General features: G+C 41.3%; 1 protein-coding gene across 1 annotated transcript in view; it reads right to left on the reverse strand.

The window, feature by feature from the left end:
• The window catches only part of shisa9a (shisa family member 9a), a 69,369-nt gene extending 58,333 nt beyond the window's left edge, over window positions 1-11,036 (reverse strand). Inside the window, exons 1-2 of the mRNA XM_084741526.1 lie at window positions 10,273-11,036; window positions 8,537-8,571 (exon numbers count right to left, since the gene is read on the reverse strand). Coding sequence (XP_084597652.1) covers window positions 8,537-8,571; window positions 10,273-10,787 — 550 coding nt within the window. The 5' untranslated portion in view covers window positions 10,788-11,036. The remainder of the gene's footprint in view (window positions 1-8,536; window positions 8,572-10,272) is intronic.
• Window positions 11,037-12,602: the final 1,566 nt, after the last annotated feature.

Here is a 12,602-nt window from a genome sequence, read left to right on the forward strand (position 1 = left end):
CATTGTGGGGCTCTGTAGGTTTCTCTCTTGTGACATTCACATGTGCACCTGATGAGAGATGGGCTTCATTTGCCATATTTCCATGATGCATTGCTGTGTGTTTGAGTTTGAGTTTGTTATTTTATGTTCCAAAATGCAAATGTTGCTGTTTGTTAGTGTTTGTAATCTGTTTGTTCAGAACATGATGGTTTATGGTGGTTTATGTTGGTAATTGTATTTTATAAAATATAATAAACCATTGCTACACCATGAATGAGACAGAGTACATTTCTTCACTCCAGCTGTACTGTAACACAGTAATTAGATTTTTGTGTTTACCTTAATCACATGCAAATGCAGAGTAGAAATGAGAAGCACTATGCAGCACTCAATACTAACTGCTTGGTATAGAATTTATAAATAGAATCTATGTAACAAACACGTTGCGTTTAGATCAGATTACAGATCAGTGTCACAGGTCTGATACCCGATGTTCCTGGACCAATACTGAATTGGATTGGCTCCATCTCTAGTATTAGCCATGAGTTTTTCAAAGCGCTGTAATCAAACATGGTTTTAACAATGATTTAAATTTGAAATAGTAATACTTTTCTGGAATTTTAATGTAGTTTATCATAAAACCTCTAATCGTTTCATCCCCAGTCGTCTGCTACTTCTTTAGTGGAAAATCACACTGTCTTCTTGAGATTTTCTATTTCTCTCTTCTCATTTTCTAAAATCGTTTTGCTTCTTTTCTCCTTTCAGTCCTCAGTCCCAGTCCCCCTCCCTCCCCGGGCTGTGTTGACACCTCCCTGGCCTGTCTCCCTCTGCGCCCTAAACTGAGTGGATGTCTGCTGCTGGTCGATGCTTGCAGGCTGCGCGGCCCCAGAGCCCCAATAAACAGGAGTCTAATGGCGTCCCAGGGCTGCTGAGGGGCTTCACATTAAGATAATTAGGCAGGGACAGGGTGCAGGAATGAGGCCCTGGAGAGGAGGGGGAGGCGACACTTCTGCACTTTCTGAGACTCTGAGTCTGTGACTTCCTGTCTTTTTTTTTTTTTTGCCTTGTTGCTCACTGTGGCCCGATTTACTCCTTTGGTATGCAAAGAACAATGCAAGAGCTCAGTGGCACCAAATAACTGCACCAAGATGTCTGCAAATGTAGGAAAGCAATGTGATTTGTTAGGATAGACGGGGTATTCAAACAATCTAAATCACCTTTAATGCCAGGTGTTATGAGGAGACAGATGTTGATGTTTGACAGACAGCAGAAAAGATGAATCATGCAGACAAGTCATTATGAGTGGCTTAAGTCACAATGTGTGACCTGCAATCTGATTAGTTCAGTCTCTTATTGCATGTATTTCTCTAGGGCCCATATGACAGCAGCTTAATGTAAGAACTACTTTCTTTCTGCAGTAGAATCTACTGGAAGTACTTTAGACTCTATCGGAACTACCTTCTTTCTAACAGAAAGAAGAAGACATCTCAACTCAAGTGCCATTTAGTCCCATTATAGTGGGAGACAGCAGAAGTATCCAAAACTCTGCAACTCACAATAGCACTACAGGCCATTGATTTGGGGGTGAATTGTCCTATTAGTCTCAGATGATGACTCTCAATCGGACTGGTTGTGGCTTGTTTACTTCACCCGTCTCCACCTTTTTTGTCCTAATATGAATCTTCTTGTTACAATCAATTGCCAAGATGGCGGCTTCAGACAAATTGCATTGGTAAAATAACAGGGTGCTTTTCATTATGCTAACCTATGCTTGCTTACATCGTCCCATGACCTGGAAATCATCACGGAGGATCTTCTAGACCAGGAGGGAGGAGGCTTCTGGAGGAGCTTAGAGCGAGGAAGTCTTTTATCAAGTGATGGCACGTATAAATACACCGAAGTAACTGACGTTGCTTTAGACTGATGAACACCCTCTCTGGTACAAGCTATGCTAACATGTTAGCACAATTACAAGTTTTTTGTTAAAAGTTCAACATTTTGGGAAATATGTTTATTTTATTTCTTGTCAAGAGTTAGATGAGAAGATTGATACTACTCTCATGTCTGTAAACTAAAAATGAAGCCAGCACCTGGACATGATTAGCTTAGCTTAGCATTGGGAAACAAGTTTGGCTCTATAGCACCTCTAAAACATACTTATTAACATGATATAGTATGTTTTTTATTTAATAGTTTTGTATACATATAAACATGACATGCTGTGCACTTATAGGGGGTTATGTCAAGAAAACCAAAAACTGTTTTTATGCTTCCGTGTTTATAACTACTAAACTAATGAGATATGAGATATGGATTATCAGTCTTTTTAACTAACTCTCCACAAAAAAAGTGAACGAGCATATTTCCAAAAATGCCAAAGTATTCTGCACAATGAAAATTGTGCCACTAGGGGTCCCTCTCACATTAAAACAATAATAAAAGCTGATTATGTAAAGTAGCGTGGGATCATGGGAGTTGTTGACAGTTGATGTGATTCACAGTCACCAACTTCCTTTGTCACTCTTGAACATATCCAGCGTACCCCACATCACCTTATAGAAATTAGCAACTAGCTAGCGATGGCAAAAAGGAAATGCCATTACGGTTAATAAATGATGGATTAATCTGTGTTGGAAACATTTGGGATAATGTACGTACACAAATGTCTGGCATTTTTAGACATTTAATATGAAAATTACATTACATGTTAGAGCTTTATGTAGGAAAATGACCAACAGTTTTGTTACTAGACTGTGTGACAATAAGACATTGTGAACATTCAGTAAATCAATAAACAATGGAACAAAACAAACATTTTCCCCAGTGGCTTGGATGAAAGAAAACTAGCTGTAGATATAGCAGCAGCTTTACTGTCGCTCCAACCAGCCGTGAGCCTGAAAGACAAACTCAGGGATGGAACCTCAACTTCACCTGCTTTTCCTGCCTGTTTGAACAAGAGGACAGAAGCTGAGCTTCAAAAGGAGCTGGAGCTGGAGTGACGCCTCACAGATAACTACCTCCAGCTCTGTCATTTTCTCTTTCACAGCGTCTCTTTGCTTGTTTCTATGGCCTGTACCGCGGTGTGTAGGTTCAGTAGCTGGAGCTCCTCTTTCCGCTCTGACACTCTGCAATCAGATGTGACACACTGAAGGCTCAGATGACAGCTGGGAAGACAAGGTCACACAGTCACCTACTTTTAACGAGGGATATGCACAGCTCCTTCTGACAGGCCCGCGCCGTGCGCGAACACACACTCACGGACTGCACACACGCTGTGCGCACGCATCCGCCTCCACTCAAACACACACACTCATACACACATGTACAGTCACAAGGCGGAGCTGGAGTGTTTTGCAGACAGGGCCTTTTCTCGTGCCTGTGCAATCTCAGAAGCAATTACCTATTAAAATTTCATCCTTCCCATCTCAGAATGTTTAGGAAAAGATTATAACTGCTGGGGAGGTAATTAAGCCTGCAAATGGTGAATTGAGTTGTGAATACAGAGTGCTGCGTATGTGCACTGAGTGTGTGTGTAGCTGTGTGTGTTTTGTCTTAGTAAAACTAATAGCGCTGCCCACCTAAAGCTCTTTAGCGTGATACCCGAAATGACAATTACAGGACTAAGAAGTGCAATGTTTGTCTGGAGGACGTGTTAAGGGTAATAATTCACAAGGATAAATATAATTTTACAATTAAATTTCACCACTAACTTCTTCATTAGATTATACAGTAAGCGTAGGAACAATGAGATTAGCTGCTGCAGCTTGTCAATTACACTTGAGAAACTCTTAAGACTTCCAGTTTCACGTGCCAAAACCTGCAGTGAAAGTCACCCTGAGTGAAGTGGCAACGGCTCAAGATGTTTTCAGACTTTTATCATGCCAATCCAAACAAGAACATAGATTCCAAGCTTTAAAAGGAAAATTGTATTTAAAAAAATCTACAGGAATTTAGTGGAATCAAGTTCAGTCAATCAAGTTTTATTTGTTGACATGAATTAAATCTCATTAACTCATTAAATTAAATTTATAAAGAAACATGATCAACATGTTCGCGGACGTCCCAACATGTATTGTTTGAGAGTTAAAACTCTCTTGAGACCCTTCTTTTTTACAGTTTGAAGAAAAGTTTTAGGATGAAAACCGTCTCTAACACATACGTAATTCTTCTTCTGAAGGTTGGTACTGAATTCAGTCCAGAGAAAAAAGTTGAGGAAATTCATTATTTCAAGACAACTGGCTTCACATTTTTTTGCCTCTTATATTTGAAATAAACTAAACAAAGTTTTGCCAATTGTTTGTCAAGAAAATTTACTTTTCTTCTTCAGATAAACTTGAATCTTTGATTCAGAGACCCCCCCAAAATTTGCTTCAAATATTGTTCACTGTGAGCTGTGAACCTGATTTTTCATCATTTTGGGTGCTTGGAAATTAAATGTTGCAGTTTAAAATATTACATTATCTGCCATTACATAAATTATGTCAACAAAATATTAGTTAGGACTGAACTTTTTTAAAACTTAAGAGTTTGAACTACATAAACTCAAATCTATTATCTATTATGTAAGCAGCCATGAAATTTTGAGTTTAACTTTTTTAATTTTTACTGAACATGTTTTCTCAAGTATAATTAACTATAAAAGTTTGTTTTGAATCATCATAAAATTACCCCATCTTTTCTTGTTAAATTAACTAACTAACCTTTTTAAGTTAAAACATTTTTTCACGATGAACATAGATACAAAGCCCCCACCCTTCAGAGCTTCAGAAATGGCCGCCAGCACCAGTCTGGGTGTTGCCACTAAAATCTCTTGACTACACACGTAACGCTGTTCCCGCTCCTTCCACCGTTTTCTTGCTTTCCCTCTTTCTCCGTTCCTCCCTTCTTTTGTCTCTTCACCTCTCTGACGCTGAAAGTGAAGAGATGCAGGATTTTCAGCCTCTTAAGGATTCAAACAAAGTCTCTGGGTTTTCGAGATGACATGAAAGTCTGCCAGCTGGCCCACCTGGGGATTGGTGGGCCGGCTGGTTCTGGTTCACAAAGCAACCAAAGTGTCCATTTTTAATATGCAGTAGCCTCTTCTGGATATGAACAGGGGCCCCAGGACATAAACAAACACAAACCTCCAGCTTTTGTATTACAAATGGATGCTGTGCTCTTCTCACTTGTGTGGTATATGTGATAATGATTACGAATTATCATGACACAGCAAAGCAGGTATTGGGAATTGGCCTCGCAGGGTTTTTTTTTTTACACTGTAAAAACACAGTAAGTTGAGAAAACTCAAGGCAAGAAAATTTCAAGACAATTAACACTAATAGATTTTGAGTCTTGAAAATGTTTTTAAAATAGTTTTACCAACTAATAATGTTTTGTTGAGATAATTTAATTTTTTGGAAACCTAAAGAAATTTGTATTTCAAAACTTGTTGCCTAAACTCATTGAAGTGAAAGTGAATAATGTTTAAAGCACCCAAATACTGTTAACAGTTTTACAGACCACAGACTCAAAGATTTGAGTTTATCTAAAGAACAAAAGTAAATTATTTCAACAGAGGATTATAGATTGACATAACTTTGTTTAGTTTATTTAAAAACTCAAAAATCTAGTGAGGGCCTTTGCTTAGAAATTGTTTTCTCTTGTAACTTTTTTTTTTTTTTTTACAGTACATTGACAAACGCATTGAAGAAAGTGTTCATGGGAAAAAACATAAATAAATAAATGACACAGCAGCGGTGGTCATCAGTGATTACTTTACATACAAATAGCATTCTTTGACTGACAGTCACACATAGCCCAGAGGACTTTTTTTCCTCCTGTAAGCAGTCAACACCTGCCAGATCAGATTAATTGATGCCAGCAATGGGGCAATCTGGCCATAAGCTATAATCAATATGTGGTTTGCACTAAAAATAGATTTTCCAGCACAATCTTGCACCAGCATGTGCACACGTACAGTGGCCCTTTTAGCACGGGCACTTTACATTGCAATTGCCGCCCTCTTCACAATTCTTCTCTCTCTTCTTCGTACATCCTTCACAGCGACGCTCTTAATGAAGAATCATCTTGCCCTTTTCAGTCAATTCATTTTCCATTAATCACTTAAAACAAGAATAACATGCCCATATCCAGCAAATCCATATCTAATTCTGTCTCTTTTGCCAGTGGAGGGACCCCGTAAAAACCAGTCGGGTGGTCGCTGGGGGGGAGGGGGGGGGGTTCTCACCAGATCGTGGAGGTTAATAACATTCCACATGATCACCCACAAGCCCGAGGATTAGAGGGTTCAGCAGAGCAGGTTCCACATTGCAAATAATAATCACTATTTCACAGCAGTGTCACTCAGGTGATAGGCCACCCCGTTATCTCATCTCTCCCACAGTGAGGAGAGAGAAAAGACTCGTACGGACCCCTACACCTACTGCAAGCTTTATTCATCTCTTTTCCAGGTTTTTTGAGACTGAGACCCTCCCCATTTGAAACCAAACCATTTTAATGAATGCAACCTTTCCTTCTCCCCTTCCATGAGCTGTGCTCTCATCATGATGTTGATGGTGTCTGTGGGCGTAGTGCTTCATGCTGAGTAGGGTTATGTCACCTTGTCGTTACGCCAGGGGAGCTGTTGTAGGATTACATATTTATCTCATTCTCACCCCCCGCCCCCCCATTCTTACATGCATACTTCCTGTCTTTATACATTAGCGCTGAGCAGCTCCCAAATATCCTACAATATGCTGATAGTTGATGATTTGAACTCAATTGTGAACTGTGCAAAGTTTCTACCAAAAAACCTAGAACTGTAAATCTCAACAAGGGCTGTGTGTTGGCAAGAATCTGGCGAGACATATGCCTAAAACAAGCTAGATACACCTAATACCAGATTAAATGACTTCCATGATGGATTTATTTTTTTAATTTTCTATACACCAAAAGGATGAAATGTTCATGTTGGGGCTGATCTGGAGCGCAATACTATCAGACTTTAGAAAACCACGCATCTGAACATCTTGTAAGACAGCAGGTACTTAGGGCGAGTTCGCACCTAAAGTTCTGGTTCCTGAATCGAACCAATGCTAGGATGATACATCGTTTCAATTCTCCAACTTGTCCAGTTTGTGTTCACATAGACAAAACTCAAACTGTAAACACAAGTCATGTATTGGAAATGTCGTTGGATTATTGCTCATACATTAGTCTGGTAACAACTGACAACAAACGGCACATTTTCTACCTGGATATAATACACCATGAAGCACCATCATCTTCTGTTCATGTTTGTGCTGTTCACAAGTCACCAAAACAGAAGAGAATATGTTTTTTTAAACAATAAAATAACACATACATACAGCACTCCAGGGTTCACTTGATAGCGGTCCAAGACTAACCCTTTGAGGCGGAACAGTGAGCAGTTGTTTCATCTGCACCAGAGTTCGAGTTCAACCAAAATGAACAGCACCGAGGGGGTAAACACTCCAGGGCTCTGTTTAACCGGACTAAACAAGACTGGTGCGAACGCGCCCTGAAACATGTCGTTTATGGTGATCTGCTCTTAGATCTGCTGTATACAGATTGGTGATGCAACTTCGAGAGACTCTGAGTGCTGTGTGATGACTGTCTCCATGTGTTGATAATGTGTGTGTGTGTGTGTGTCTACTGTACACTCTGACCTATACATATTTGAGTGTGTGTTTTTGTGCGCATTCATCTGTTTGATCTTCAGTGTTAAAACACAAAGAGGCTCGGTGCTGTAGCAGCCCACGGGACGCAACAGAAATAGATGGCATTCATACGCTCTGTGTTCTACCCTCACCACCACCAACACCACCCTTCAAACTCCCAGCCCCCCCAGTCCCCCTACACATACACAAACTCACTACCACCACCACTTCCTCACCGACTCACACACACACACACACACACACACACACACACACACCCACTTCCCTTTTTCTCTCTCATTATATCATGTGGGCAAAAATAAAACAGTGAATAACGGTTGGATTTGAAAAGCTGAAAAAGGCAGGCAGATCTTCTCTTTCTAGCGGGTTATGAAATGGATGGATATCTGGTCGGTGCAAGATAAAACAAAAAGCCAGTGCTGTCATTTGAGACAAAATAGGAACACATTGCCTGCAGGGATGTGTGTGCATGTGTGTTCTCCCTGTGCTGCTTATACAGTATCACTGAGGATTTTCTGACTACGCACCATCAACCAGATATGAGTTTCAGCTTAAAACACTTTGAATCCAGCTGAGATAAGCGACTTGATCCCAAAACTCAACTCCAGATGACTTCACCATCAGTGCCTCTGACACCAACCTGGACAGTTTCAAGTGGCTTTAAATCAGCAGCTTTTTACGCTGACACATGCCCCACCCACACCTCCATATGCCGCTCTGAGTTAAACACACAGTGCAAGACAGCTGGCGATGAGACATCCAAAACTCCCAGAACATAAAAAAGAAAAAGGAAAACAAAAACTCACGGAGGTTTGTGGCCCTGGAAACAAAGTGCTGTGAATGCATCCCAAGGGCCTCCTCCCCCCGATACTGCTCACCTGGACACCCGCCCTGCAGCACACTCGCGACGGCCCTGTCAGACACACAGAGGAGAGGAGAGAGAGAGATGGTGAGGCAGTGATGAATGAGGAGCACAGACTAGGGAGGCACGATCTAGGATTTTTTCCAATATGCTGATATTTTCTAACTCATATTGACCGATTTCTGATGTATGTATGTATTTTTCTCCACCTAATGTCAAGACAATATTTTCAACATAAAATGCTGTACTTTTCAAAATAAAATATACTTTTCAAAATAAAATAAAATGATTTTCAAAATAAAAATGCATTGCTGTAAAAATAAAATACCATGCTTTTCAAAATAGACTTTCATTGGACAAAAAGTTTTTTTTCTCTTTGCTCATGAATAATTTGTCCTAATCATCGGATGACAGCACTTCAGACAGTCAATTCAATTTATAGCATTGAAAGAATGTGTTTTGGCTCTTCCTGCATGACTGATGCTGAGCAATCATTGCAAATACAAACTTTGATATCTGTTTCAGGCACTTAACGAAACCCCCACACAGCAGACATACTTGTGTCACATATGCATGATTATATATATATTTTTTCCACCTGTCAGAGAACATCAAATTTCTCTTTTTGAGGAATTAACACATTATTCTGCTTAGTCCTACTGGGATGGGCTACTGGTAGATGCAGACATAAAATGCAGTGCTTTTCAAAATAAAACACTGTTTTTCAAAATAAAAACTATGCTTTTCAAAATAAAATACAATTCTTATCGAAATGCACACATTCACTGGACTAAATAATAAAACTATTATTGACAGTTTTTTTTTCCCTCATTGTTCTAAACTAATTCATCATAATTATTAGGATGATGGGGCTTAAGATGTACAATAAAATTTGTAGTGTTGACAGACTGTGATTTAGCTCCTCCTGCATGACCAACTGAGCAATCATTGCAAATACAAACTTTGACATCTGTTTCAGGCACTTCAAAAAGCCTCCACACCGCAGAAATACTTGCATCAGGTGGCATTATATCGGCATTCTCGAGCCCATACTGACATTTCATTGTAAAGCCTTTATCTGCATGAGGAACTGTGCACAGTGTGGTTAATTTAATTATTCACTTGGGCTGCACTGCTGTACAGCTCCTTTTCATGAAACTGTGAGGTGCAGCTAAGTGGAAGAAAATGGGATTCCCTGATGAATGAATGGAAAGCATTTGCTTTCATTTGTCCAGTCATTTGTCCAGTTCTTTTTTTTTTCTGTACACACTGTACGATCTATTAGATTACTCTGTGAAGGTGTATGGAACCATCTCCACTCAGACAGATACACAATGGAACACAATGGAGCGCAATGCTGCCTTACTCTAGTGAAAGAAACCGCCCCCGCCTGATGAGAGAAGAGTAGCTCACGTAATGTTATGCTATATACCATAATGGATGGATGGACTGGAGTGGAGGGGGCATACAGAGTCTCAATACAGGAGATGATTTAAGTTGCTCTAGTTGCCCAGAAACCAGAGCATGTGTGTGGAATATAATATGCCTAATGCGTTTTAGGCAAGTGGCGGTTTAATGATGTTATACTGTTTCAGTGCATTCCCATTATGCACTTCTGATATGCACAGAGGCAGAGGCAGGCGCGCTCCAGATCGCTGCGTGCGTGCGTAGGCTACTACTGCAAGTGTCTTTGTAAACAAGCGCACAGAGAGGAGCAGAGGCAGAGGGAGAGGTGGAGACAGGGAGACTTACCTGGACATGTTCTCTCTCTGAGGCCGGTGCGCCTTCTCCAGCCCCAATTTGGTGAAAATCCCCACGAGAGCCATGATGGCCACTACTCCACATATGATGTAAACAATTAAGTTCGTCTTGTCTTTGGTGCTATCGTGCATCTTGTTCATCTTTTTGTAGGGAGTCTGCCCGGTCTTCATCCACACCGGGGTGTCATAATTCTTGCAGGTGCTCTGGTCCAGCCGCGAGTGCTTGTAGGAGCAGCAGAAGCGGAAGCCACAGGTGCCGCAGCAGTACAGATAATTGCCCGTCTTGCAGATGAACGGCGGGTCCCACTGGCCCATCACGTCGTAGTAACCCCGGCACTTGTCCTCCGTGTGCGGGGTCTCCTCGGACACGCTCTCCTCCTCCCGGGAGCCGTTGGAGGTGGCGATCATTACGAATCCTCCGAGCAGTCCGGGCTCTCCGTCAGCCTTGCACACCAGAGCCATAAGTTTGAGCAACAAGAAGCCGAGAAGAAAGTATTTCCCTCGCATGGTGCTGCTTTCTCCTCCGGTCAACTTCACGCAGAGACGAAAAGACTTGGAGAGAGGGGGAAAGGCGCACGCTCATGATACGCTGAAAAGTCCAGAAAGACACATCCAAACAGCAACGCATCGTCCTCCGCGCTGATGAACATCTTTATTAACATCTCATCATCCAATAAACAGAACAAAAACATGCAGGATAAAAAAACAGTCACCGGGGAATTAACTTAATCTAACTGCTCTCCAACGCGCGCTCTCCGCCGCGTTTTCTCAGAAAGGCATTTGCAGGCTCAGATTTCGCGTTTACATATCCATCCGTGCGCTCTTACGCACAGGAGTAGGCAGAGACACAAGCCGCACCGAGGATGAGAGCGCAGTGAGCGAATAGAAAGAGGCGAGGGTGGGAGAGCCTGGTGCGCAAAAGGAGAGGAGGAGGAAAACATGGGGAGGGAGTGAGACTGCGAGGGCTGAGGACAGAGAGAGGAGGAGACAGAAAGGAGGAGAGAGAGCCTTTATTGTGAAATATTATGATAAAAGCCCCAGAATACGCACATCACTATTCTGATTTGTCGTCGAGGAAAGGCGTGGGAGCCTTTTCCCCCATTTTTTGTCTCCACTTTGTGCATTTTCAGTCGTAGGTTGCCATTGTTTCAGAAATCCTGAAATCACAAGTAGCTTAATGTGCTACAATAGGCAGTGGCTGGCAGTGCTTCTGAAAGCAGGGGGTGGATTTTGAAAAAGAGCCCTTCACCAAAGATTTGGCCCCAGGACGTGATGCCTGCTAGATCTCTGGGAACTTTCTGGAAAACAGTGAGGGTTCTTAAGCAGAGACGCTCATGAAGACACAAATGTCACAATTTAATGGATCAGAAATATGTTTTTTAATCCCCAAAACAACAGACATATTGCTTGACAGACTTTTTTTCAGATGAAAAAAAGAGCCTCATACCCACATCCAATTGAGAAATGTATCTTCCTTACATTTAAGGGAAATTTTGGCACTTTTCATGTTGATTACCAGTCAGTGTTGATGCTAAGTCAACTGAAGCCATAAATTCTTCAGTGCTTGTCATAGAGAGGTGAAGTTCCTCCCCTTACCGGTTGCCCCTTTGGACTGATGTATAGAAAAAAAATTCAACCTTAGTCAGTGCAAGACACAAATAATTGTTTATTCCTGTATGAACTTTGTTATGAATCACACGACCATTTGTGGTAGGTTTCTCCTAGTTTGGTTTTGTGTGAATCTGCTCAATCTGCACCATCTCTTGTCTCACACAGTATATAACATGAACATTAACATTGGTGTCTCTTGAAACATCATCTTACACAAAGGGTTTTATCCAAAAACTCCTGGTCCCTTTGTCAGCTAGGATACAAATGAACGAGCAGCTTGTGTGACGATATCTCAGTATGATAACACACAGGAGTTGAAGTTGCAGCAACGAATGTTAGCCTTTGGAGGGAGAGTGTTTAATCTTTCTAATTATCTTCACAATCTGATACTTCAACAGTTTTAGGACCAACGGCAGCTTTCTTGACTTGTAAAATAGATTTTCATCAGCTTTGGCAACCTTCTCGTCTCAACTCATCTAATTCCAATATTTTTTCACTGCCATTTGGTGTCTCATACAGGTGCACATGGTACCCTTGAGCATCTGACACTGCCAGAAAACCCCTGGTGAATGTTGTGAAACAGTCACAGTTTGGGTGGGTTCAGGCAACAAAACTACTTGGTTCGGTTTAGGATGAAAACATGTTTGGGGTTGCAATAAATACATTTCGTAGTTTGTCACGTGACTCACTGAAGGGACTCCTTCATGATAC

The sequence above is a fragment of the Lutjanus erythropterus genome, chromosome 17 (assembly GCF_056507025.1).
Source record: "Lutjanus erythropterus isolate fLutEry1 chromosome 17, fLutEry1.hap2, whole genome shotgun sequence".
NCBI lineage: Eukaryota > Metazoa > Chordata > Actinopteri > Lutjaniformes > Lutjanidae > Lutjanus > Lutjanus erythropterus.